The sequence below is a fragment of the Schistocerca serialis genome, chromosome 4, assembly GCF_023864345.2.
Source record: "Schistocerca serialis cubense isolate TAMUIC-IGC-003099 chromosome 4, iqSchSeri2.2, whole genome shotgun sequence".
Classification (NCBI taxonomy): domain Eukaryota; kingdom Metazoa; phylum Arthropoda; class Insecta; order Orthoptera; family Acrididae; genus Schistocerca; species Schistocerca serialis.
The window spans coordinates 165,142,464-165,168,757 of NC_064641.1; the positions used below are offsets into that span (position 1 = coordinate 165,142,464).

The 26,294-nt window shown below is 42.4% G+C and overlaps 1 protein-coding gene across 1 annotated transcript in view; it reads left to right on the forward strand.

The window, feature by feature from the left end:
• Positions 1-422: 422 nt before the first annotated feature.
• Positions 423-26,294, forward strand: part of LOC126474332 (prolactin-releasing peptide receptor-like) — a 493,353-nt gene continuing 467,481 nt past the window's right edge. The window contains exon 1 of the mRNA XM_050101800.1: positions 423-1,718. Within this exon, the coding sequence (XP_049957757.1) occupies positions 423-1,718 (1,296 nt within the window). The remainder of the gene's footprint in view (positions 1,719-26,294) is intronic.

The window sequence follows — 26,294 nt, forward strand, 5'->3', positions numbered from 1 at the left end:
CATGGCATTAGCGACGACATTCACAAGTGAGACAGCAACTCCCTGTTCTTGAAATGCTTGTAATTCGACCAGAAAAATCCAGTGAGAAGCCTGACTCTCACTTCACAAGTTTTAGCAATTCGTTCTTCCCAGGGCAATGTTTACATATCAACGATTATTTACTTAGTATTGCGAGCAAACAATGATTTCGTGAATAAATCTGAAGTGTATACTGTTTTGAAATTTCCAGTTCCCAGAGAAACGAATGGATTTTAGCTTGATTTGTGAAGTAAAGTGAAGATCTTCTCCCACGCTATAGACAAATAATGGCTCTGTTGAATGATTTTTGTCCTCTGTTGGTGATGTATTGTTAAGGTCTGTGTGCACTGAGCTAAGAACAGAAATTGGTATTCGGTTTGTGTGCAGCATATCGACAAGTAGTTATGACAGAGGGTTATGGAGCCAGTGAGGTACCTGTGACGGCTAATACGTCATGGACCACGAACAGCTCTGAGAGTCCCGCTTTCCTGGAGTACGACATCGGCAACGACATAATCTACAACGACGCGGTGCAGGTGCTGTTCTGCGTGGTGTACACGACCATCTTCGTGCTGGGCCTGGCGGGCAACGCGCTGGTCGTGGCGGTGGTGGCGCGCAACCGCGCGATGCACACCGTGACGAACGTGTTCATCGGCAACCTGGCGCTGTCGGACGTGCTGCTGTGCGCGCTGTGCGTGCCCTTCACGCCGCTCTACACCTTCCTGGGCAGCTGGGTGTTCGGCGGCGCGCTGTGCCGCGCCGTCGTGCTCGCGCAGGGCACCAGCGTCTACACGTCGACGCTGACGCTGACGAGCATCGCGGTCGACCGCTTCTTCGTGATCGTGCACCCGTTCCGGCCGCGCATGCGCCTCTCGACGTGCGCCTGGTCGCTGGCCGGCATCTGGCTGTTCTCTGCGCTGGCCACGCTGCCCTACGGCCTGTACACGGTGCTGCGCGCCGAGCACGGCTACTACTACTGCGAGGAGAGCTGGCCGTCGGAGAGGGCGCGCCTCGCCTACGGCGCCGTCACCGCCGCCGCCCAGTTCGCGCTGCCCTTCGCCGTCTCCGCCTTCTGCTACGTGCGCGTCTCGCTGCGCCTGGGCCGGCGCGCGCGCCACAAACCCGGCTGCCGCTCGGCGCGCAGAGACGACGCAGACCGCGAGCGCAAGCGCCGCACCAACCGAATGCTCGTCGCCATGGTCGCCATCTTCGGCCTCTCCTGGATGCCGCTCACGGTGCTCAACCTCGCCAACGACGTCTTCACCTCGTTCGGCACCTGGCGCTACTTCAACCTCTGCTTCTTCCTGGTGCACGCGCTCGCCATGAGCTCCACCTGCTACAACCCGTTCCTCTACGCCTGGATGAACGACAACTTCCGCAAGGAGTTCCGCCGCGTCCTGCCCTGCTTCGGACTCGACACGGGCGGCGGCAACGTTCGCGGCGCACCGAGGATCTCCTGCGCCCCTAGTGGCAGGACGCAGGACTCGCTGCTGCCGACGACGTCAACTACGCAGCCCCTACCTGCATCTGCGTGCCTCACACGTCTTCCATCTCCTGCCGAGGTAAAAGAAGACAACTCCACAAGATGCGCCTCCTACTCCGTACCTGCCGAAGAGGTTCACCTCCAGGTGAAGGACGAGTCGAAATTCGAACAAGACGGCCGCCATCTGCTCACCGGCGTCCTCAGTAATACCTTGTAGGTGAGTACACGTATAGCCACTCATAGCAATGTATTATTATGATTGATCGGGCAGAATTATCACCATTTTGTTCAATGCTATGCTGCTATTACAATACAGGGTGTTGCAAAAAGGTACAGCCAAACTTTCAGGAAACATTCCTCACACACAAAGAAAGAAAATATGTTATGTGAACATGTGTCCGGAAACGCTTACTTTCCATGTTAGAGCTCATTTTATTACTTCTCTTCAAATCACATTAATCATGGAATGGAAACACACAGCAACAGAACGGACCAGCGTGACTTCAAACACTTTGTTACAGGAAATGTTCAAAAGTCCTCCGTTAGCGAGGATACATGCATCCACCCTCCGTCGCATGGGATCCCTGATGCGCTGATGCAGCCCTGGAAAATAGCGTATTGTTTCAGCGGTAGACCAAAATATTGCACTGAAACAAGCGTTCAGTTCATAGTGCTGTGGAATGTGAAAAAAAACAGCAAATTGGCATTCATAAGAAGAACAACAACACCAGAAATGCAACAGGAGCGTAAGATGTAAGAAATTGTTCACGCAACCTGCCACTGATGATGCCTTGCAGAAAATGAAGTCGAAATTCGTATGGCACTAAAATTGTGTTTCATTCAGTTGCTGTCAGACGGTCCACAAGTAAAAATTATCAACATACCGTTAGCCTCTGCAATACTCATAATCTTCATGAAGGGTAGTAACAAGATGGGCTGAAGCGGCAACTGAAGTTCATATGCGGGAGAGACACGTACTACGGTAACTTGCATTGCTGTGTTAGCTGCAGTGCCAAGGTGCGCAGTGGTTAGCGCATCTGCATACTGTGTAGAAGACCCGAGTTCGAATCATGGCCTAGGTACAAATCTTAACTCATTGCTTCGGCCTGTATTCATTATCATACTATCATTATGTTGTCTAGCACATCCAGTACACCATCTTCTAGAGTGGGCATAATACATAGCTAATTATATATTAATGAAATCATAATTAAATCAATACCCTAAGCTGTTGACAGGCGTTGATTACATTAACGGGGACAGTTGAAAATGTGTGCCCCGGCCGGGACTCGAATCCGGGATTTCCTGCTTACATGGCAGACGCTCTATCCATCACAGCCACCGAGGGCACATAGGATAGTGTGACTGTAGGGATATTGTCCCTTTCACGCTCCCCGCGAGACCGACATTCCCAACTTTATGTCCACACACAATATTCGTAGTGCCCCTGCCCACTATACTCATTACTCGCGGCAGACAATCTTACCGAGTTCCGTAAGAGTTCGGCCAATGCGTGTGCGTCCAGCACAGAAGAAGAATGTCAATGGCCGGTTAGTCTAAACTATATGAAGACGGTATCTGTTCTTTCGGACATGTCCGGAAGAACAGATACCATCTTCATGTAATTATATATTATGTTGCGTCCCTTCCTTCGGTCATGTCCGAAAGAACTTACACCACGTATACATATAATGAAGGTGACGATGGGCAATGATCTCCTCAGTGTGGATGCACACAAAGCTTCAGCAATTATGGGAATCGGCGAAATGCAGCGACTATTGAGGACAATGCTGAAGTGGTACTATATCAGTAGTGCTTGTATAAGATCAGAACTTGGTTCTGACAGGAGGCGTGCTAGGGTAGTCCATGCCGTTGCATTAACCACTCCGCACAAAATGAAATGATCTGGCCGCCCGCGGTGGTCTCGCGGTTCTAGGCGCGCAGTCCGGAACCGTGCGACTGCTACGGTCGCAGGTTCGAATCCTGCCTCGGGCATGGATGTGTGTGATGTCCTTAGTTTAGTTAGGTTTAAGTAGTTCTAAGTTCTAGGGGACTGATGACCACAGCAGTTGAGTCCCATAGTGCTCAGAGCCATTTGAACCATTTTGAAATGATCTGTGGCATTGCCGGCCGGGACACCCCCATCCGGGGAAGTTCGGCAGCCGAGTGCGAGTCTTATTACAGCCGACGCCGCATTGAGAGAATTAAGTGCCGGTGATGAGGATGAAATGATGATGAGGGCAGCACAACACCCCGTCCACGAGCGGAGAAAGTCTCCAACCCGGCCGCGAATCTAACTCGGGTCCGCTGCATGGTAGGCAAGCACGTAACCACTTAGCTAAGCAGACGAACGCTAACCAGTCTGTCTGGATGGCGCAGTGGTTAGCGCGTCTACTTATTAGCCAGGAGACCCGGGTTCGAATTCCCAGTCTGGCATACATTTTCAAATTTGTGCTTTGACTTGGCCAATGGAAGCTAATGTCATTAATTCCGTTGTGTCTTGTGTGGGGCTTTGCACACTAATGTTGTATAGGGTGCCTAAGGCATGCTGCGTTCTCGGAATGCTATACAACAATTCAAGCAAATAACATTAGTAATTTTGTTTCAATAAAGCAGATTGACGATAATTAAATTTGAAATAACAATGGTATCGCAAGTGATGGGCGACATGCATCATGAATCCAAGTCCTTTGTTATACATAATGTTCATGCGTCATGGTTTATGATCAGAGGGAGCATTTGTTACTAAGTATACAATTATTTTCTTGGTCTGAGATTCATCAAAGAGATAATTATCAGTTAGGGTCCTACAGCTTTTTGTCCACCTATGGTAGAAAGTTAATTACTGAGATTAAATTCTAGGATCTAAATAAAGTTTGCAGATGATTTCTCTTATCAGATTCCCTCATGAAATCTACATTGAAATCACCACTGACTATTAACCTTTTGCTGCTGTCTGACAGAATGTACGCATTCGGATTTTTACCAAAAAAACCACACCGTTAAGCCCAACTTCCCACTTATAGTGTCTGAGATTTGCATTGAATGAGAATGTCTGTTACGCTTTCGCACTAACTAAAGGAACCTGTGAGAAAACACAGTTCAGGTAAAATGTTCCATAAACTTCTCTTGCACTCTACACATTTCTAATATATTTCCAGGTGACAATGCCACCTTATATCATTTAAATAGAATGTAAGAACGCGTATGTTGTAACTACTCGACAACACGTCAGCTGCCACTGAATCTCTCCATTTTGTCGAAATTTGTTATACTGTAAAGTTTTAGTTTTAGTTCGATAAACAGACAGGCATTAATATAGTTATTTACTAATGAAGGTGGTCACATTATTATTTGTCATACCATTCGCTGTTAGAACAATATAAGGAAAAAATGCACCATATGTGTGTATATGAAGATAATTTAATTTGGAAAAATGTTGATGTTTTACATCTAGTGCGTCACGTGCATTTTGCTGTTATGACACTCCAGTGACATTGGGGTACAGGATTATTGTCCTGAAATTCCGATTTACTTGTTCCGCAATTTTTGCAAGACACGTCAGTAGACATTAGAATGGTTCATAATAAAATATCCACAGCCGATTTACTGGAATGGGCTTAACCTAACTAGATTGTACACAATCTCTCATGATTTCTATGTTAAGACGTCAGTAATGTTTTACATTTCCTCTCTCTATACCATATAACTTGCAGAACAGATTGCCAACTTCTGCACTTTTCTATGCGCTCCCTTCCTCTTCACTTGCAGCTACTGAAATAAATCCCAGAGCAATGAAGACTATTTCTGTAGGAATAACGAATCCCAACTTCATTCGGACCTAGAGTTAGTACGCGTTTGAGACTAAGATTGAAATTACTAGCCAGGGATCGCTTATTCATCTGCAATACCTAGGCGGTCCGTACGTGTCGCGTTTATTGCGTTTATGACACAGGTCGTCAATCATTTTGCAAGTGTTAGTCACATATTATCAGCAGATCAAAATTGAGTGTAATCATTGAGTACTGAAGCCTGCGACAACAAACTTAAAAGAAAACAATTACACAGTGTGTGCTAAAAAATCTACAAATGTTAACATGTTGTGTGTGCTGTTTGTTGTGTGTTGCGTTGGTGATAGGGGTGGGTGTGCTCCTTTCTTTTTCTTTATTTTATTGCGCATGTTTGTTTCAAAGTTTTCTGTGTATCCATTACCTGAGGCTGCTTGTAATGTGTTATTCCTTTCTTTTTGCCAGTTGTTTGTCTCTGCATAACACACGAGAAAACGAGAAGGAAATCATAACGATAAACATATCAAAAAGACCCTCTCACCATACAAGAAAGCTACCACATTCAGAATGCCATAAGAGATAACAAACTATTCATAGCTATTCAAAACCAACATGGCAAATGACGCACATTATAAACTAATTATATCAATGTGTGGGGTCTGTTTTTTCTTACATGTCCGAAAGAACAGGAACCACGTGGAATGGTTCAAATGGCTCTGAGCACTATGGGACTCAACTGCTGTGGTCATAAGTCCCCTAGAACTTAAAACTACTTAAACCTAACTAACCTAAGGACAGCACACAACACTCAGCCATCACGAGGCAGAGAAAATCCCTGACCCCGCCGGGAATCGAACCCGGGAACCCGGGCGTGGGAAGCGAGAACGCTACCGCACGACCACGAGATGCGGGCCCCACGTGGAATCCGCAGCTGTGTTACATATTATGTAAACTGAAGGTGGAGTGGGGAGGAAGAGAATGAAAGGGATGGAACTGATGATATCAGCTGCTTCGTGTGAAATCAGCTGTCGTGACCGAAAATGTGTGCTTGATCTGGACTCAAACTTGGAATCTCCTGCTTGCTAGGCAGTTGAATTAACCAGTGTGCCACCCAGACACAGTGTTAATCGCAAATGTGGGGGCTACCTCAGAATGCTCCTGACAGTCCTCATCCATGCTAACTGTGATTCATAATTTTAAATTCCACCTGGAGGTTGAACATAAATGTGCATCCACACTGATGATTGAGGATCTGTAGGCTATCCAGGCACATCAATCATATGAACATTTCAACTGGGAACGATAATTATCGAGCATTGAGCACACTGACAACGACTGTGGCTAAGTGGTGGCAGTAGGTGGGAATGTGGATCAGCCGAGGAGCGTGCCGAGATGGTCCACGTTTTTTCGATTAACACTGGGTCTAAGTGGCGCACTGGTCAATGCAAATGTATACTAAGCAGGAGATCCCAGATTCAAATCCTTGCCAAAACACGTTTTCACTCAGCACAGCTCATTCCACGTAAAGTCCCGATCCAGCTGATATCAGCAGTTCCTTGCCTTTTCTTTCATTTCCTTCCCCCTCCCCCCCCCCCCCCCCCCCAGTCTTCAGTTTACATAATTGTAAACTAATGTTTCACTTACATAATACTACAAATGACATATTATCACTCGGCTATGTATGTCACCCATTGAGTACCACCTGCAATCAGTTTCCACTCACCATACCATCTGCTCCAAGTTGTTTTCCCTGTATCACTATCCCACACTTTTAACTTAATACTCCATGCTGAGCTTTCCCCCTCCCCCTCCAATCACACATCTGCTGTGAATATAAGAAATCTTCACTAATATGCTCTCGCTCAAACCTCCCTCCCCCCCCCCCCCCCCCATCACCACACACGTACACATTTCTCTCGCTGCAGTACTGCTCATTCTAATCCCCCACCCTCTCTCTTTCTCTCTCTCTCCTTCTCACACACACAAACACTCTCCATTATCCCTAAATACAATGCACAATTAAACCAAAAACACAGTAATTTAAATTTAAATATATTATTCGGAAATTTCCATTTGTTATAGAAAGACAAATATCTGACACCTCGAAAAGAGTAGCTACACCTCTTCCTACTCTGTGTAATTCAAATGACATTTGTTTCCAAAAAAGTCAACACATACAAGAACTATTTACAAGATTGTAGGTAATGAACACAAAAACAACCCTGCATCATCCTCCTAAGTATATAAGGCAGTCACTTGTAATATTCGTGGAATTCCAGAAATCAACCCAATGAGGTAATTTTATTTGATGGGGCAGTTGGAGCTGTGGGTAACTCGTTCACCAGTGAAGTACTGTAGACCGCTGGTATCTGAATTCGTAAGAGTGTAGGCAGGTTTCAGTTCATCAAGTGAGATGTTAACTGCGACATCCACAATTTCTAGAGCTAAATATTTTATTATTCACTCCAGTACTTCATAGTGTCCTTCCTTGAGAGATACTTGTTTGGGACTTTAATTTTGCAGTTCCTCATGTATGCATGAGTCCTTTATACAGATCTCTACTGACGGATGGCGTTTCCTTTACGTTCTGGAAACATTCTGAAGAGCGTAGTTTATCCATATGTTGGTGCCGATGTGGCTTGCATGCTGGTACATCTACGTCCTGTTTGTTTACAGAAATTAAAATGAAAATACCAGGCAATATGAGAGCTGTGCTACACAGCATTTCAGCATCTGTTGAGCTACTTTCTTTTCCCACACACCAATACAGTCGTAGGAGGAGGAATGAGATCACTCCATTTGTTATTACCATGTGCTGTGATGGCAGCTTCATTGTTCGATGGAGTTTCTCTATTTTACCACTTGATTGTCGATGATATTCAAGAGTTTTTGTTAATTTAGAATCACAAATCTGAGCTAATGCACACAACGGCTCTGACTGAAATTGTGGTCTTTGGTCAGTAACTATTTGGTTAGCTGCTCCAAATCTAGTGATCCAAGAGTTATAAGACGCTCGTACCACTGTTTTTACTAGAACATCACGTACTGGAGTGACCTCGTTCCACATACAGAACCGATCGATAAACGTTAAATAGTGCATGGATCTATGTCAGTGAGGCAATGGGCCGATCACATCGATGTGTATCACCTTAAATAGTCTATCTGCGCTTGGAAAAAAGCCAATAGTAGACCTAGTACATCTAGTCACATCGTTCTTTTTACACACTTTGCATAATTTCACCAATTTTATTTGATGCTTGGCTAAATACTTCTCCACCTGAATAATGTCACAGAAAACTTAATACCAGGTTGTGTCATACTGTGGTAATGCTGAAAAAGAATATGAAATCGAAATTTACTTGTATATATATTTGACTACAATAAACTTCCACTGCGAGCGGGGGTTGCATACTCTTTAAATTTCAGTGACGTCTGGACTGATTATTCACGAGTTCTTCTACACTCACTTGAACGCCTGCTATCTTCTCGCAATCAGTTGGTACTACTTCTTCCAGTCTGGATAGGGTGTGAGCCACAATATTTTCTTTTCTAGAAATGTGTGTTATATCTGACGTAAGTCGTGATATGAATTGTGGGCGATGCTATCACATGCAACCTCATAGGGGTTGCCTTATCGTTTCATTATTGAAAGTCATGCATCAAAGGAAGAGAGTCCGTATACACTGCATATGAACGTCCTTGAACTACATATTTAAAATACCTTAATGCCACGTACATTCTGAGAAGCTCTTTATGGTATGTTGAATAATTCTTCAGGGAGGACGAGCATTTTCTGGGGTTCGAACCAACTGGTTCCCTATTTCTTCATCTCTCTGTTGCAGCACTGCACCAGGTACAATATCTGAAGTGTCTATACACAATGCAAGTTCATTGTTTACATTGTGGAATATTAGAAGTCTGCATTTGCTAGGTTGATTTAGCACTTCTCGATCTGCCTTTCTGCATCTTTTATCCACTGAATGTTTCTTTTGTCTTTTGTATTGGTGTTCTTCAGATAATCATTTCAAGTAGCTTGAAGTTCTGCGATGTGTTCCAAATCCCTTTGGTAAAAATTCAGTTGCAAAACAAAATACATAATTGTAAAACAGTTCCTTGACATCTGAAATTGATGATCAGTTGCATTCGTTCTGGCTCTGGTTTAGTACCTTCTGGAGCAACATCATGGCCTCAAAATTTAATTTGAGTGTGTTCTGGAGAGCTAGAAACCATTACTAAGTCACCTAAGTACACAAAACAGATATATAAATTTCGTGAAACTTCATCAATAAATCTGTGAAAGGTGCTGGGTGCATCCGTGAAGCTAAAAGGGATGAAACTTAATTCATAAAGTCCAAATGGTGTTGTCACAGAACTTTTCGTTATCATTTTTGTCTAATCGAATTAGGTAATATGTTTCGAGGAGATTGACATTACAAAGAAATTTCTGGTCCACAACGATGGAATTTGCACCAGTTACATGGGGTTATTTCATAGTGGTCAAGAAGAATCCAGTTATTAAGGTGTCAGTAGTCTTCATTAACATGCCACTGACCATCTGACTTTCCTACCACGTGCACAAGACTAGCCCACTGTGGTTTAGAGGGGAAAATAATATTACGATTCAGAGGGAGATGTAATTCTTGTTTAGACTGTTTCCATTTATGTGGATCTAACATGCGGGCTTTAAATACACTGGAGGGCCATTCCTGGTTGCTACTTACTGTTTGGAATCATGCTTAATTTCTTCCACTGTAAGGGTGGACTTTCTCAATTCGTGAAATTTTAAATAGCTCAGTGTTTACAGTTAGTGGGGAGGGAACTAACGGGATCTGGGATATAAACTGTATTCTTTATTTTTAATCATGTTTGTTTCGTGTTTAAATCACATCTGGGTCATCACTTGTTGTTCCTGTTGTAAGATAAACACAAAAGCTCAAAAATATTATATAGAAACTTCTCCTTGGCACAAGGGGAAATATCACACACTGCAAAAGAACAGTTGTTGGGGAGATCTCTTACTCTGTGCAATTCAAATGTCACTTTTCTCAAATAAAAGCAAAGTCAATACAGAAAGAATCACTATCACTTACTGATATACAGCCTATGAAAGTAAACATCACCCCACAATGCTCAAAGCCTTCACAGAAAATAATGCATAAAGGCAGTCACTGTGCTCATCGCAGAACAAATTTTACTCAACGCATTAAACTGTGGTTCCATTTCTGTTAAGAAGTTTTAGAAGGTGAGGTGAAGCGCATATAACGGTAAGGCAATGTCGAAAGAAAAATCAATTTCAAAGAAGGTAGAAAATATCCAAGAAGAAATGTAGAAGTTTCTTTTGATCTCAGCCATTAATAGCAACAAAAGAAAAACCAGTGGTTCGCAGGATATATAAACATGAGGCAAAAAAAACCGTAAGTAAATTGGAAAGCAATTTTATAAAAATGTACTACTTTCAATCCAATAAGATCAGTTTGCATCGACGTATTATGTATCTATGTCGCTACACTGTCCAGTCACACTAACACGACTACATATCACAATCACTAATAACCACCTTTTGCAGTGCAAACCGCTGCGAGACATGCAGTAGGAAAGTCGATTATGTTCTGGATGATATCGACATGGGAGTGGAGCCTTGCTGATTCCAGTACAGTGGCAGGCTGCGCTAGGTTTCTTGGTTGAGGATTTGTGGCACCAACAGCCTGATCTAAGTGGTCCAGGTTTCTTGGTTGAGGATCTGAGGCACCAACAGCCTGATCTAAGTGGTCCTGCACACTGTCGATTGGGTTTTTCATCTGGGGATTCTGGTGGCCAAGGGAATATGTTACATTCATCGTGGTACTTTTCGAACCACGCATGTATCCTTGCGAACTGTGTGACACTCTCCATCGTCCAGCTAGAAGATGCCATCCTGCCAAGGGAAAATAAAACTGCGTGTAGGGGTGGATATGCTTCGCAAGAATAGATGCCTACTTGTGTTGATCCATTGATCCATGACGTGTCAATTCCAGTCTTCATCACCGATGAACAGCGGTCAGCATAGGTAAATGGACCAGGTGGCGCAACCCTTGTGACCTACGGCCAGTGGTGCATTCTAGTTGCCTCAGTGCCGGTTTTGAAGAGCCCTGTTTTACCATGCACAGTATACTTTAACCATGGTGGCACACGAACAGTTTACAGACTTTGTCGTTTCGGAAATGCTTTCCCCAATGCTCAAAAAGCCAATGATAGATGCCCTTTTGGACGTCAGATAAGTCGCTCTGTTTCCACCTGACGACAAAGTCTGCACTGTTCTCTCCGTCTCTCCGACATGCTTTATGTGTCTTCCATTGATAGTGCTGCCATCTGCAGTCTGTAAGAGTTTATTGAACGTTGACATCGTTTGTAGCAGTGGTCACATCAATGTTGCTTTAACGTGTAGATTAACCACAGGAGCTGTTTCGTAAACATAATCGAAACACGTCTGGTGTAAAATACACTTCCACTGCCATAAGCTTAAGACGAAAGAAAACAACAATAATTTACATAAAATCTACTGCGGAACATGGCCAGGCACGAAAATATATTATTTTGCACTGAAATGCGATTTTTAACTCCAGGGATGACACAGCTGCTTTCCGATATTGCTGATGAAGTGCTTTAAGTGGATGTTTTGTCCGTTATGATCGCTCAAGGCTTCAAGTGTTTCTTTGTTTTTAATGAATTAATTACATTTGTATTCTCTGATGAAACCACCTTCATAAATTACAGTGTAATTTATCATGTTAATAATGATATCGAGGCCACAGAATGTTGTAGGTAGGTAAGACATGTAGGTTATCAAAGTACGTGGTACAATATTTTGATGTGTGGCATCCTTGGACATGAGATAGTCATCCTACACTACTTCTCGGTTACTACGACAGATCGACAATTTAGACGCTTTCTTGAGAATATCAGTTAAGATATTAAAGGCCGTCTGTGGACGAAGGATGATGGTCACTCAATCCACTATGCGTGTGATGTTTCTGCACAAACTCAACAACGGGTTTTCTGGAACATATTTACGACGCCTTGGTCCTCAGGAATCACCTGTACGATAATCCGATTCAACACCAGTAGATACCTTCTTGCGAGGAAAACTAAAAAATCGTGTTTATGTCACCTTGTTCACAACCTCAGAAAGAAATTGTTCAAACGCTTTTCGCAGTAAGTTACTCTCCGATTTAAATCGTTACCGTGCAGCTGCTGTGTCGGTGCAGGTGGTCTTTGTGAAACTTGTGACCTTGTACTACTCGCAACGCACATATTACACTAATACTAGACACTGCAGCAGTTACCGTTAAGCTGACAAGGAGAGCATGATTTATCGCAGCTAAAACTGATATTATTAAATCCTTTATACATTCTGGTACTCGTTTATCAACGCGCCTCCTCAGATTATTGCTGCTTGAGCCCTTCCACCAGCGTATCTAACGGTACAAGCCATAGCTGCTTCAATGGCATCGTGTTGGCCTTCGTCAATCGTCATCAGCGGGCCAGCGTACTCGTTGGATCTATATACCTTTTCATTCCACGTTAATTTCCGTGACAGACATACACCTTGTTTGTTCGTGTAATCCTACCTACCTTGTCTACTGCAATGTAAGGATATGTTCTACAAATAAATGGAACAAGACTTCAAACATCGTGACTCATTGAAGGCACCAACTTCATATCAAGACTGCAGGAGCACAGCCGAGCATTCAGGAAAATGGGCAATCCTTTAAACACTTCACTTACATGAACATCCGCCACCACAACATCTATTTTTACACAGCCATTTATGCACAACATGTTATACCCACCTCCGAAACATTGAATGTTTGGAGATACATAGCCTAAACTGCCAGAAATTTAATTTAAACTGATATGCACGCAGTTGGTTCAAATACATCAGCAATGTATGAGACGGAAATAATGTTCTATTTTTTTAATATTATAACTCTTTGGTATATCTCTCTGTTCAATAACTAAATACACTATGTTCGTAAGTCCGCATAAAGGCGAACGCTTCTTAAGCGTACCCATCCAATTAAATATTCCTTTAACTTCTTAGTTTGCACATTACAGAAAAAAAACGTGTAACTTGATGGCAGTTCCCTAAGATACTCAGTTATCTTAGATGAATAAACGTAGTCTTCAAGTCAGTCCAAAGAATCTATCTCAACATACAATTCTAAGCTGACCAATGAGTGATTCCATACCGTATGGTGTCTCAAATACACAGCAGTCCGCACGTAATCTTTGATCAATATCTGACTGGAACGGCTTAAACTCACATATTAGGAATCTCTGTCCAGACCACACAGTCAGCAGAATTTGGGAACTGGCGATAGTAAAATTGATTCTCTAAGACTCTGGTTTCTTCATCTAACTCTATTTTTTCAACTTCAGTTTCCATATTTAATTAAACTCCTACTCCTCTCATTGACAAAGTAACATCATTATTATTACTGTTCTTGTCTAAGGTATTACTTGTGTAACACGTCGTTCATTACAGAATACAAATGGAAAAAAAAGTTGGAACCCTCAACAACGAGATTATTTGCACCCATACTGAAATATTCATAGAAACTACATGAAATACAGGCTCACGTAAAATTGGAACCTCTCACCCATTTTCACACACATTCACCTACTCAATCAAACCCACACGAGCCGGTTATATAATACCGATATCTTCAACGTTCAAATACTTCGATAAAATTCTAAACGAACTTTAGAACAATGGCTAAAATAATAACACAGGAAAACTTAGCTACATGATCACTCAAAAGAAACTGGATACAATGTAAACTCAATTAATATGTGCCATTCTGCAATTAACAAACCACAGAACGTTGGTGGCCCCTGTAGTTGGACTAGGAAGTCATCCATCATCCATGAGAGGACCTTCATATCGCCCTAGTGGCCGCAGTGAAATTTAATCCTATAATAAAGACAGTAGTTCGCGGAAAGGTGTAGTAAGGCATTTATCTACCAGATGACGACAAATCGCTGACAGTGTTGATAACTTTTAACATCAAAGTGTAAATATTTTTTTCATATCTAGACTTCAAGAAACAAATTCTCTTTGGAAGTTCTTCAAAATTCCATGTCAACAAAACATGCTGCAACGTCTGCGTTCACATTAACATGGAGGAATCAATACAGAAATTTCCAATGAAGGCATTAACTGGATTTACTTTGATATACAATAGACGTTTTATGCAATTTTTACTACAAGGTATGTCGATTAATTAATTAAAGTATGAATGGTATTCAGTAACGTTACTGGTATACTGAATATTGATAGATATATCTTGAAATCTGAAGCATTTACTTCAGCAGAATTTACAACAAATTTATGTGCCAGTAGATTCAGGAGATTTGAGGTCTGATAATGCGGAATTCTTAGATAACGTTCTTCGGGATTTATGAAATAATTTGAGGAAGGGGCATCAAACTGACTGTTCAAGTTAGTGAGTAAAATATTTGAGATTGGGGACATACTGTCACGATTTCGGAAAATATGATACACACAGTTCGGAAGATATCATAGGTGGATCAGTGAGAAAACTATCATACAACCTGCTTAACGGCTCATGTGTTACTATAACTGACAAGAATAATACACAGAAGAATGGAAAAGAAATTTAAGGATCTAATAGGAAAGGGAAAGGCACCACAGTGCCAGTAACGACTTTGCACTTGGCAACGCAAGCAGGATTTAAGAAGAGTTACATTCATAGAATTTCTTGACCTTGAACAGGCAGTAGAATTGTTCTGCAGTCAGTTTCAAATGCCGGTTCACTAAAGTTTCTCAATAGTGTTCCTCGAAAATAACGTTGCCTTCCATCCAAGGATTTCCATTTGAGTTCCCAAAGCATCTCTGTAACAATTGCATGTTGTCTGAACGTACCAGTAACAAATGTAGCAGGCCTCCTCTGAAGTGCTTCTATCTCTTTCTGTAATCCAATCTGGTGGAGATTACAAAGAGTCAAGCAACACTTAAGAATATGATGCACTGGCGTCCTATAAGAGCAGGGGGACAAACTGCGTTCGTGCACATTATTGATATAAAATTGGTATGCAAATTAATTAAATTGCGACAGCTGATTTATTATTGATCTTAAGCTATTCTTTTGCTAGTGGCTTATGACCTCCTGAGGGCTTTCTTGGAGAGCTGGACTACCCCAGGCAGTCATAAATCAGCCCTCAGGGGACATAAGCCACTTAGTAGCGCAATAGGTTAAGGTTATAAATCAATCAGCTATCACAGTTTACACACATAGAAAAAAGTTTTGCATCACCTTGGTTCAGAGAGTTCCGGAACCTCTACAGAAAACTGGAATAGAGATCGACAAAAACATCATATTAGCCTTTTTTTTTCTGCTAATGGAAACAACACATTTCATGACATCTTGGGTTGTCGGGTGTTCTGCCGGATATCAGCGTCGTACTTGCACGATATTTCGGTCACGTAGCTAGCAACCTTCATCAGGTGCGACCTGAGACTGCTCCTCAAGTGGACCTGGTCCAGTATTTATGCCACGCTATAGGCATAAATACTAGACCAGGTCGACTCGAGGAGCAGTCTCAGGTCGCACCTGATGAAGGTTACGAGCTACGTGACCGAAATATCGTGCAAGTGCGACGCTGATATCCGGCAGAACACCCGACAACCCAAGATGTCATTAGATCGCCAGGAAAGCCTGTAGAGTTACAACACATTTCATGTTGTACCAACATACAGCGAGACCTTCAGAGGTGGTTGTCCAGATTGCTGTACACATCGGTACCTATAATATCTAGTAGCACATCCTCTTGCACTGGAGCATGCCTGTATTCGTCGTGGCATACTGTCAGCAAGTTCATCAAGGTACTATTGGTCCAGATTGTCCCATTCCTCAACAGCGATTGGGCGTAGATCCCTCAGAGTGGTTAGTGGGTCACGTCATCCAAAATAGTCCTTTTCAATCTATCCCAGTCAAGTTCGATAGGGTTCATGTCTGGAGAACATGCTGGCCACGCTACTCGAGCGATGTCGTTATCCTGAAGCAAGTCATTCACATGATATGCACAATGGGGGCGCAAATTGTCGTCCATGAAGACCAATGCTTCGCCAGTATGCTGCAGATGTGGTTGCACTATCAGTAAGAGGATGGCATTCACGTATCTACAGCCATTGCGGCGCCTTCCATGACCACCAGTGGCGTGCGTCGGCTCCACATAATGCCACCCCAAAACATCAGGGAATCTCCACCTTACTGCACTCGCTGAACAGTGTGCTAATGCGCTCAGCCTGACTGAGTTGCCTCCAACCACGTCTCCAACGATGGTCTGGTTTAAGGCATAAGCGACACTCATCAGTGAAGACAATGTGATGCCAATCCTGAGCGGTCCATTCGGCATGTTGTTGGGCCCATCTGAACCGCGCTGCATTGTGTCGTGGTTGCAAAGGTGGACCTCCCTACGGACGTCGGGAGTGAAGTTTCGCATCATGCAGCCTATTGCGCGTAGTCTGAGTCATAACACGACGTCCTGTGGCTGCACGAAAAGCCTTACTCAACAAGGTGGCGTAGCTGTCAAGGTTCCTCAGAGCCGTAAACCATCCGGTAGCCTTCATCCACTGCAATATTAGTCCTTGGGCGACCTGAGCGCGGCATTTCATCGGCAGTTCCTGTCTCTCTGTATCTCCTCTGTACCCGAACAACATCGCTTTGGTTCACTCTGAGACGCTTCGACACTTCCCTTGTTGAGAGCCCTTCCTGGCACAAAGCAGCAATGCGGACGCGATCGAAACGCTGTACTGACCGTATAGGCATGGTTGAACCACAGGCAACACAAGCCGTGTACCTCCATCCTGTTGGAATGACAGGAACTGATCGGCTGTGGGAACCCCTTTGTCTAATAGGCGCTGCTCATGCGTGTTTGTTTACATGTTTGGGCGGGTTTAGTGACATCAGTGAACAGTGAAAGGGACTGTGTCTGTGATACAATATCCACAGTCAAAGTCTATCTTCAGGAGTTCTGGGAACGGGGGTGATGCAAAACTATTTTTGATGTTTGTTATTAGTATCATATCAATATGAAATCAAAAGTGTGCCAGAACGCAGTTCATCACCCTCCTTATATGTGGTCTCCTTTATGGATGAACGACACTTCCCACGAATTCTCTCACTAAACCGAAATCGACCATTCGCCTTCGCTACCACAATCATCACATACTCGTTCTACTTCATATTGGTTTGCAACGATACGCACAGATACTGAAACTATGTGACTGTGTCAAGAAAGATATTGCTAATGCTCTATCCGACCATTATAGGTTTGTTTTTCCTACTCATCCACATTAAGTCACATTTTTCTACTTTTAGAGTTAATTGCTATTCATCACACCGACTACAAATTTCGTCGACGTCATCAGGGTTATTCAGGGTGATTCAGCTGCCCCTACTGATATGTTTTAGGCAATCTGCAACGCCGGCACAAACCGCACCTGGTGTTTTCACATTCTCTCACTCGCTACGCGTGAACTGTTAATCCTACAGAAACAATGAGCTGGACCTGTTCGTCGAAAATTTAGTGTAGTTAAATTCTGTACTGTGATGCTTTTTCTCTGGAGGCCACAGTTTTCGAGTTATTGTAGAAAAATATATTTGAGGGTCACTTTTGTACGTTTTTATTTAATATTTTGAAAACTATTGCATATGGCGAAAAAGTATCTCAATACAGAATTTAACTTCGTTTTGAAGATGTTGTAGGTTGCATACAACCTATCGGTAGGGCAAGTGAGTCACCCTGTACATTCATGCTTCTGTGTGAGACATGTTTCCCAATAACTGGTGACTAGCGGTCACCTTGGTTGTAGAAGTCTACATTTGTGGCTATTCAGGAAATGCTCCACATGGAAATTCACCTCACCATGATTTCTCCTATGCGTGCCATGCAGTGGCTTCTTCATCCTAAGAAAGACGAAAACGTTGCTGTCTTGAGAATACAGGTGTTAAGGTAAAATTTAATAGCCCAAAGAAGCAGCAAGTGTGTCCTATCTGGAATGATCAGGGTTGTAGTGTTGGAACGTAAACCCACTTGGCGCTGCCTCCCTTTGCTCTTCGTCATCACAGTTTCCGGTAACCCTGTCAACATATTTTATATTCCAGAAGAGGGATTTCAATCACAAGATTTAGTAAAGACGAAAATGTCGCTGTCTGGAGAACAGGTGTGTCCTGTGCAGAATTAGTAGGGATGCAGACTTGGAACATAAACATTAGCTGGCGCGGCCTCCCTTGGCTCTTTTTCTCCCCAGCTTCCACTAATCCCATCAACATTTTTATGTTCCAGGAGGGGATCCACTCATAAGATTGTAGAATGGGCACAGATAACGACGGTATCATGATCAGAGAGAAAATTATGTCCATCGAAATGCAGCAAAAAAGGTAAAGACCATTCTAATTTTCTGAAGTGAAAAAGGAATTTTTCTTACGGATTACCTTGAAAATGACAAAAACACAAGTGACGAATGCTATGGAGGTGACCAAAGCAAATGAATGAAACAAATGTTAGTTATCTTGGGCGCAGTAACAAAATAATTATGTTCATCTATGATCGGGACTATGCACACATAATCCCTTGTAAGAGAAAAACCTACAACGTTTCGTACATATTAACCCATCTGAAGCAATATATGGATGCTATGCGTTTTCAGTGCAAAGGGGAGAATACCAGAGTCTAGATAGGAGTATTGTTCACTTTCGTGAATTGCTGTATCATCTCCGGATAGACACAAAAGGCGATTTGGAAATAATACAGACCATTTGGCTGATGAGACGACAACCATTCCAGTTGGCCTTGAAAAGTGCTGTGGAGTGCGCATCTTGTAGTTTTGACAGCGTAGTGAGCACTCTATGCGTTTTCAAGATGGCACGTGCTCGTTGCGCCAGCCCTCGAAGGACACCCACAGTTTGTGAGGGTTGGTACGCATGTTTCTTCAAGATACAGCAGTTGTGGAAAGGTTCTGAAACACCCACAACCTCAGTTAAACGAAAAGAAGTGTTCTTCACATCAGATTTGTACAGATTTATTGAGGATAATACGAGACTGGTCAGAGATAACGAGGAAAAGGAGATGCTTCTGTTTAGAGAGTTCTTCTCATATGTTGGCCACATTTTGTCTAAATTAGGCTGAACTTCAGAAAAGCATTACACCCCACCTTTCAACAGCTTCAACGACCTGTGGTTTTGTCGACTCTGTAAAGGGTTACTTGGGGTTGCAGGTGGCTGCACTTTGCAGGTTCCTCTGTACAAAGGTAGGAAGGTAGTGTAAACCGTCCCGTCGATATCGAGGTAATTAGATACTATCTTGTAACAATGAATATTTTGGTTAAAGTACAAACATAGTACATGAAATTTTAAGTAACATGAGTGCGACCCTCTCGTTTTGCATCCCAGTAAGTCAATAATAACTAGGAATTATATCTCAGCATGGTATTTGATGGGCTAATCTGCCTTCTAGAATTCTATTTTTAAGATTCTTTTTGATGGTGGCTTTTGACTTGACGAGGCGTGGGGTTCAATGATTTCAATTTATTCGCAGAGACAAAATTTAGCTCTTGATTCCTGATGCAGCCCGCTCCGTATTCCACTTATATTTGATCACTACCAATTCGTGAAACCAAGTACACTTGTCCGTTTTGAAACGTCTAGACAACCTTGTCTAAACCCTCTACAGTTCCTACCTACACACAACGCTCTGTTCACTCATCAAGGTGCGATATCCGTACAGCATCGCTGCCAGAAACATCTGTTCACTCGGAACAACCAAACCGCTGTTTACGCTTATCCTGTCCCAGCACAAAAGCCATACAATCATCCAGTATGAAATGATCCTTCGACACCATCACACTGAAGCCACTCCTACATTCTCTATCAAACAGGAAACCCCCTTTCCATGGCCCGAGGTAAGTGCTGCATTTCTTCACCCTGTTTGGCAACAACCTCTATTACATATCCACCTGGCCCATACCTCATAGGGACTTCCCCTTCCTACTTTTCGATCTTTCCTTATGTTCATTATTGCCCTGACCGCACACTAAACTCTTGGTACCAACAATACACACCATAAATCAACATAAAGTCCACATTTTCCCAAAATAAAGTCAGGCGTCAGCTGCACTATTGAAATATTTTGTTGCATTTAGCCAGTTCATCCAACTTTGGATGAAATTATCACTAAGTACATTTCGCAATATGCCATCTAAACTGGTTAAGAGCAATGAAATATTTCAATACTGAAGCCGGTGACTGGTTTTACTACGGAAAAATGTATTCCACAGTTGTTGGAGATATGACAACCAGGAAGAAAATTATTAATGTCCACATTTATACCTGAACGGACTTCTTACAATACATGTAATGCTTTTCCCTCCCCTAAATAGTCTTCTCCAGCGCTTGTTTTGAGGATAGCACCCATCTGCAACGTTTTTATTTAAAATGTTATTAAATTTATGGTCTTCTGGTTTTTATTTAACAACTAAAATGTTAACATTAGGTTCGGTCTTCGGGTTTAAAAGGACGGAGCAAGTGTTGGAGCGTTAGTGACGTCGGCTTACTCTGAAGATAGTTAGACGGTATTCAGCCGAAGAAGAGGAAGCCGAATTTATGCGACTGCACTCCCGAAACTTTATGGAACAGCTTCAAGCTCTGTATGTACAGTTTCATCTTCATGTATTTGTTAACCTTTTGGTTAATAGAGACATGTTGGACCACTGGTCGCACACCCTCAACTGCTGGAGGCTGTAGTATGCCACGTTACGGTACAGTGTTTCCCATAACTGTACCATAATCTAGTTAACAATTCACTACACCAAGTTAGACAACCAAATCAATTCACATTATGCGACGCTTAACAGTACGTAGATACACCCCACTGACACGGAATCTAATACTTACTTCTCAGTTTTATTTCATCGTTGAAGGAGATTATGTTCTTCTGTAGGCTGTGTTCACTAGAAGACTGTGGGAAAGTGAAGAAGGCAGCTGTAAGATGGCAAGGGGCTTTGAAACGGTTGCTTCTCTAAAAGGAAGAGTCACTGGGTGACGGGTGTTCTTTGATACAGCCGCTGTGCCATATAGTCCACCACAGCAGAAGTCGCTAGGCCGAACTCAGCATGTTGCGCATTGTGAGCTGCATTGAGAAGACCGCCTCCAAATGAAGGTACTGCTCTGCAAGGAGATGGCAAAAGCACGATGCACTCAGAGCGAGAGAAATCCGTTCCATTCAAAGAGGGTCGTCAGTAGTTCATGTTCAAATTTTGTAAGGGGGTCGCGGGTTGGTTCACCCAAAATTATATTGGTAGCAATGATGAAGACTGACAGACGCGTATCTGGAGCTGGTATCACTTACCGAAATTTGAAATTGTCCCTCCCCTACTGATGTAGTTAATGGATGACGGCTGCCACATTGAACATTTATTATAAAGAAACTAATCGTTGCTAAAAATCAGCTGTTATCCTACTTACTGCTTTCGTATCATATGAAGCGCCATCTGTTGGTGATTTTGTGCACTTTTTTGGTTTCAATAGAAACGCAGTGTCATTTCAAGTATTTGAGTAAAGTTTACCTCTCTACCTACTTTTTTCGGTGACATATAAAGTTTTCGCCGGCCGGTGTGGCCCTGCGGTTCTAGGCGCTTCAGTCTGGAACCGCGCGACCGTTACGGTCACAGGTTCGAATCCTGCCTCGGGCATGGATGTGTGTGATCTCCTTAGGTTAGTTAGGTTTAAGTAGTTCTAAGTTCTAGGGGACTGATGACCTCAGACGTTAAGTCCCATAGTGCTCAGAGACATTTGAACCATTATTAAGTTTTCAAATATTAACAGGATTTTCGGTGACCCTTTAGTTATTACACTGAGGTGGGAAAAGTCATGGGATACCTCCTCATATTATGTCGTAGCTCCTTTTTTCCGGCGTAGTGCGGCAGCTCGACGTGTCATGGTCTGAACAAGTCGTTGGAAGTCCCTGCAGAAATATCGGGTCAAGTCGCCTCTACAACTTCCATAATTGCGGAAGCGTTACCGCTGCAGGATTTTAGCACGAGAGAATTTCGGCTTTCTGCCCCGCCTTAGAGCTGCAGTGGGGCTACGTCTACGACTTGGGTCGTCAGAGGGAAAGATACATTCTCCATAGATCTGTGCAGAGCAAGGATTCCTTCAAAGAGCTGATCAGAGGGGCCAAGGCTGAACTTTTAATTCTCAGCTATCACTGCAACTATCTTCTGCACCCGAATTTCATTGCGATCTTAAGCATGAGCAGCATCTGCACGCTCCGTGACGAGAGAATCCCATAGGCTTTTGTTCCGAGTTTGAGTCTTGCTTTTGTAAATTAATTCATGCAGTTCACTACTTACACTCAACATGTCCTTAGGGAAATGAGCTGGTGCCTATAAATACTTTTCTGTAATCTGTTGACTAATTCAGGAATCGCTGGGGATTTATAAGAACACAGTAAATTGTACCAATGCCAATTCCACCCACCTGTGTGGAGGTGATACTGTGTATAAGTAATGACTCATTTGAAACTTTGGCCACCGTATAATTATTTCTTTTGCCTATTCAATGATCAAAATGTAGCTCATGTATTTTCTTGTAGCTTTAGCTTCATTTTGTATTTCGACGAAATCTCTTTCTCATCATATCTATGTCACCTATGGTACCAATATTTCATGTTTAACTGGGCCACCCATGTTTAAATTCAGATGTTCAACAGGTCCTGTTACTCGACATTTTCTTCATTACATTTCACATGCAGTTATTGAAAGCGTCCAGTTCGTTGTATAGCTCACTGGGTTCAGATCATGCTAGCATCTCAGGGTATGATAAATGCCCAACTGTAGTCTCACAGAAATAATTAAAGACAAAAAAGTCCAGTTGTCATACTCACCTTCGGATCAGTGCCACAGTTACCGACATAAGAAGTCGAAGGCATTCGAGTCCACTCCCGAAACCTCATGGAATACGAGGGACAATGCGAGATGACAGACAACCGCGGCTAGACTCCGAGCATAGGATACGAGGCAGTAGCAAGTGGCGCTGTCGATCGCACCTCAGCTTAAGCGGATGGCGAAATATACGAAATAGGCTGGCAGTCACACGGGCAGCAGCTAGCCTTAAGGATTCTCCAGAGGTGTGTGGCGGAGACAGATACAAGTGTGACGTCAGAGTGCCGTGTCGTCATGGTGATTACTCGGAGAACCCAAATTTTTTGACAGCTGCAGTGTATGTGATGTGCCTATCAGAAGAGACACAGAATAGGTATTGGCTCTACAGGAAAGTCAGAAACCACGCAAGAAAGCATAGCTGAATAACAACTCTGTAGATACACTGACGATAAAAAAAAAAAAAAAAACACAACACCAAGAAGAATTTGTGCGACATAAACGAAAGTTGGTAGGTGTGTTTCTACATCTGAAAAATGATGTATTTTTAATTCAGCGCCAAAGCCACTATAAGGATGCAAAACAGGTTTGCTATACGCGCTATAAAAATCGTAAACGTTAGTTACCTTTGAGACTGGATATTGTTAGTTAATTAGCCAGTTAGTTAGTAACGTGTTCCATGGAACGTTTTGCACGATAGTTGGTAATAATGTGGAGCGAGTTATTACACAGTCACATCGCAAATTAATTTGAACATACTGCTGCGTTCTGAATATTTCAATTTTTTTTTTTACAAAAAGAAACAAAAGATATACGGATGTGAGTTAGAAATTCCTACCCACTACCTCTTACACATTACGACGATAGAAATTCCTCTGCGGAGTGGAAGGAGTTGTCAGGAGAAACTTTCTCAGTTTCTTATTGAATCATACTTTGCTGTCTGTCAGACGTTTTATATTACCGGTAAATGACCAAAATATTGTGCACTCCTCTTTCTCCTAAAGACAACTGTAATGTGGAATAACGAATGACATTTTTCCTTCTGGTATTGTAATCATGTACCTCACTCTCCCTCTTGAACTTAGTGGCTTATTTACAACAAACTTCATGAGTGAATAAATATACTATGAAGCAACAATTAGAATTCTCAATTCCTTAAACAAATGTCTACAAGATGATCGTTGGTAGGGACCACATATTATTCTCACAAGTTTTTGCGCAATGAAGACTTTCTTTCTTAAAGATGAGTTACCCCACAACATTATTCCATATGGCATTATTGAATGAAAATATGCAAAATATGTCAATTTACCGATTTGTCTCTTCCCAGGATTTGCAATGATTCTAAATCCAAATGTGGTTGCATTAAGTTGTTTTGGGAATTAAAAAATTTGTTGTATTATCAAAAAAATGGCTCAGAGCACTATGGGACTTAACATCTATGGTCATCAGTCCCCTAGAACTTAGAACTACTTAAACCTAACTAACCTCAGGACGTCACACAACACCCAGCCATCACGAGGCAGAGAAAATCCCTGATCCCGCCGGGAATCGAACCCGGGAACCCGGGCGTGGGAAGCGGGAACGCTACCGCACGACCACGAGATGCGGGCTGTTGTATTATCAACTTAAATTCTTATCAGTATAGACCGCTAAGAAATTAGAAGTTTCCACATTGTTTATTATTTCCTCACCATGTGTTACACTTACCAATTAAGACGTGCAGAACTGAATATGTTGCATCCTTTTAAAACTGACGGTGAGACCACTCACAGAAAACCAGTCAATAATACTTCCAAGAACTTTGTTTACTATGTCTTCCTTTTTCTTTTGCTTGAATTGATTACAATTTTAGCGTCATCTGCAAAAAGAACTAATTGTGATTTTTGTGTATTAGATGGAAGATTGTTTACTTACATGACAGGAACATTAGTCATCCACAAACGACAAAGTGCAACCCACATGGAACTCCATCCCACGAACTGACATCCGGTAGCTGTTCAATATACTGCATGAAAGTTTGCATGCTTGCATTCAGCGCTCTGGCGGTTAAACCATCTAGTCATGTACTAGCTTCTCAACTTTGCAGTGGATTATTTTGCATTTCTATTAGCTTATGATCTTGCGATATTAATCACTTAAACATGTTACCTAGACAAACGTATTTCCAAAATTTCATTACTCTACATTGATTATTTTCTGACGCTGACTGACGACGAAAGATCTGAGTACATTTAATACCCTTAAACATTAATTAATTCTGTACCACATGAACAACACTACTCCAAACGGCTTTATAAGTTCTATTGAAACAGTTATATTTGAGATCTGATCTGGAATATTGATCCATAGGTTTAAAAAGCTAATATTAGAATAAAATATCTAACGTAACAATAGATGTAACGACAGTATTATAAAACAGACAACAATAACGCTCTGTACAGACCTGGGGTCGCCTTAAATAAAAAATAGGTACTATTAAATAAAATAATTTTCACCGTTTCGCTGAATAAGATGCTAATAACATAAGAACCATGAACCCCAGCAAAAACCTAACGTCACCCCTGAAAACTTGATGACGTTACAGCCGTAATTCAGTGTAATACTTATGACAGCGATACGTTTAATGCAATATATTATTCCTTGTAGAGTTCAGGCACTAGCAACGAAAGACATTATGTCGGATTTCGTAACAGAAAGACTATCTAACTGGCCTTTTGAGCTCAAAGAATCACCATGCAGGTACGAGTCACGAAATGCGGCGTTTGTTGTTTGGTGTTGTGGTCTTCAGTTCATAGATTGGTTTAATGTAGCTGCCCATGCTTCTCTACCATATGCGAGCCTCTTCGTCTCTGAATAAATACTGCAACCTTCATCATTCTGAATCTAATTGCTGTATTCATTTCTCTGTCTCCCTCTACGATTTTTACCCTCCCGTCCCCCATACTTTCCTCAGTAATAAACTGTTGATTCCTTGATGTCTAAGAACGTGTCCTACCAACGTATACCTTCTTTCGGACAAGTTGTGCCACAAACGTCTTGTCTCCAGCTGTGCGAGCCACTC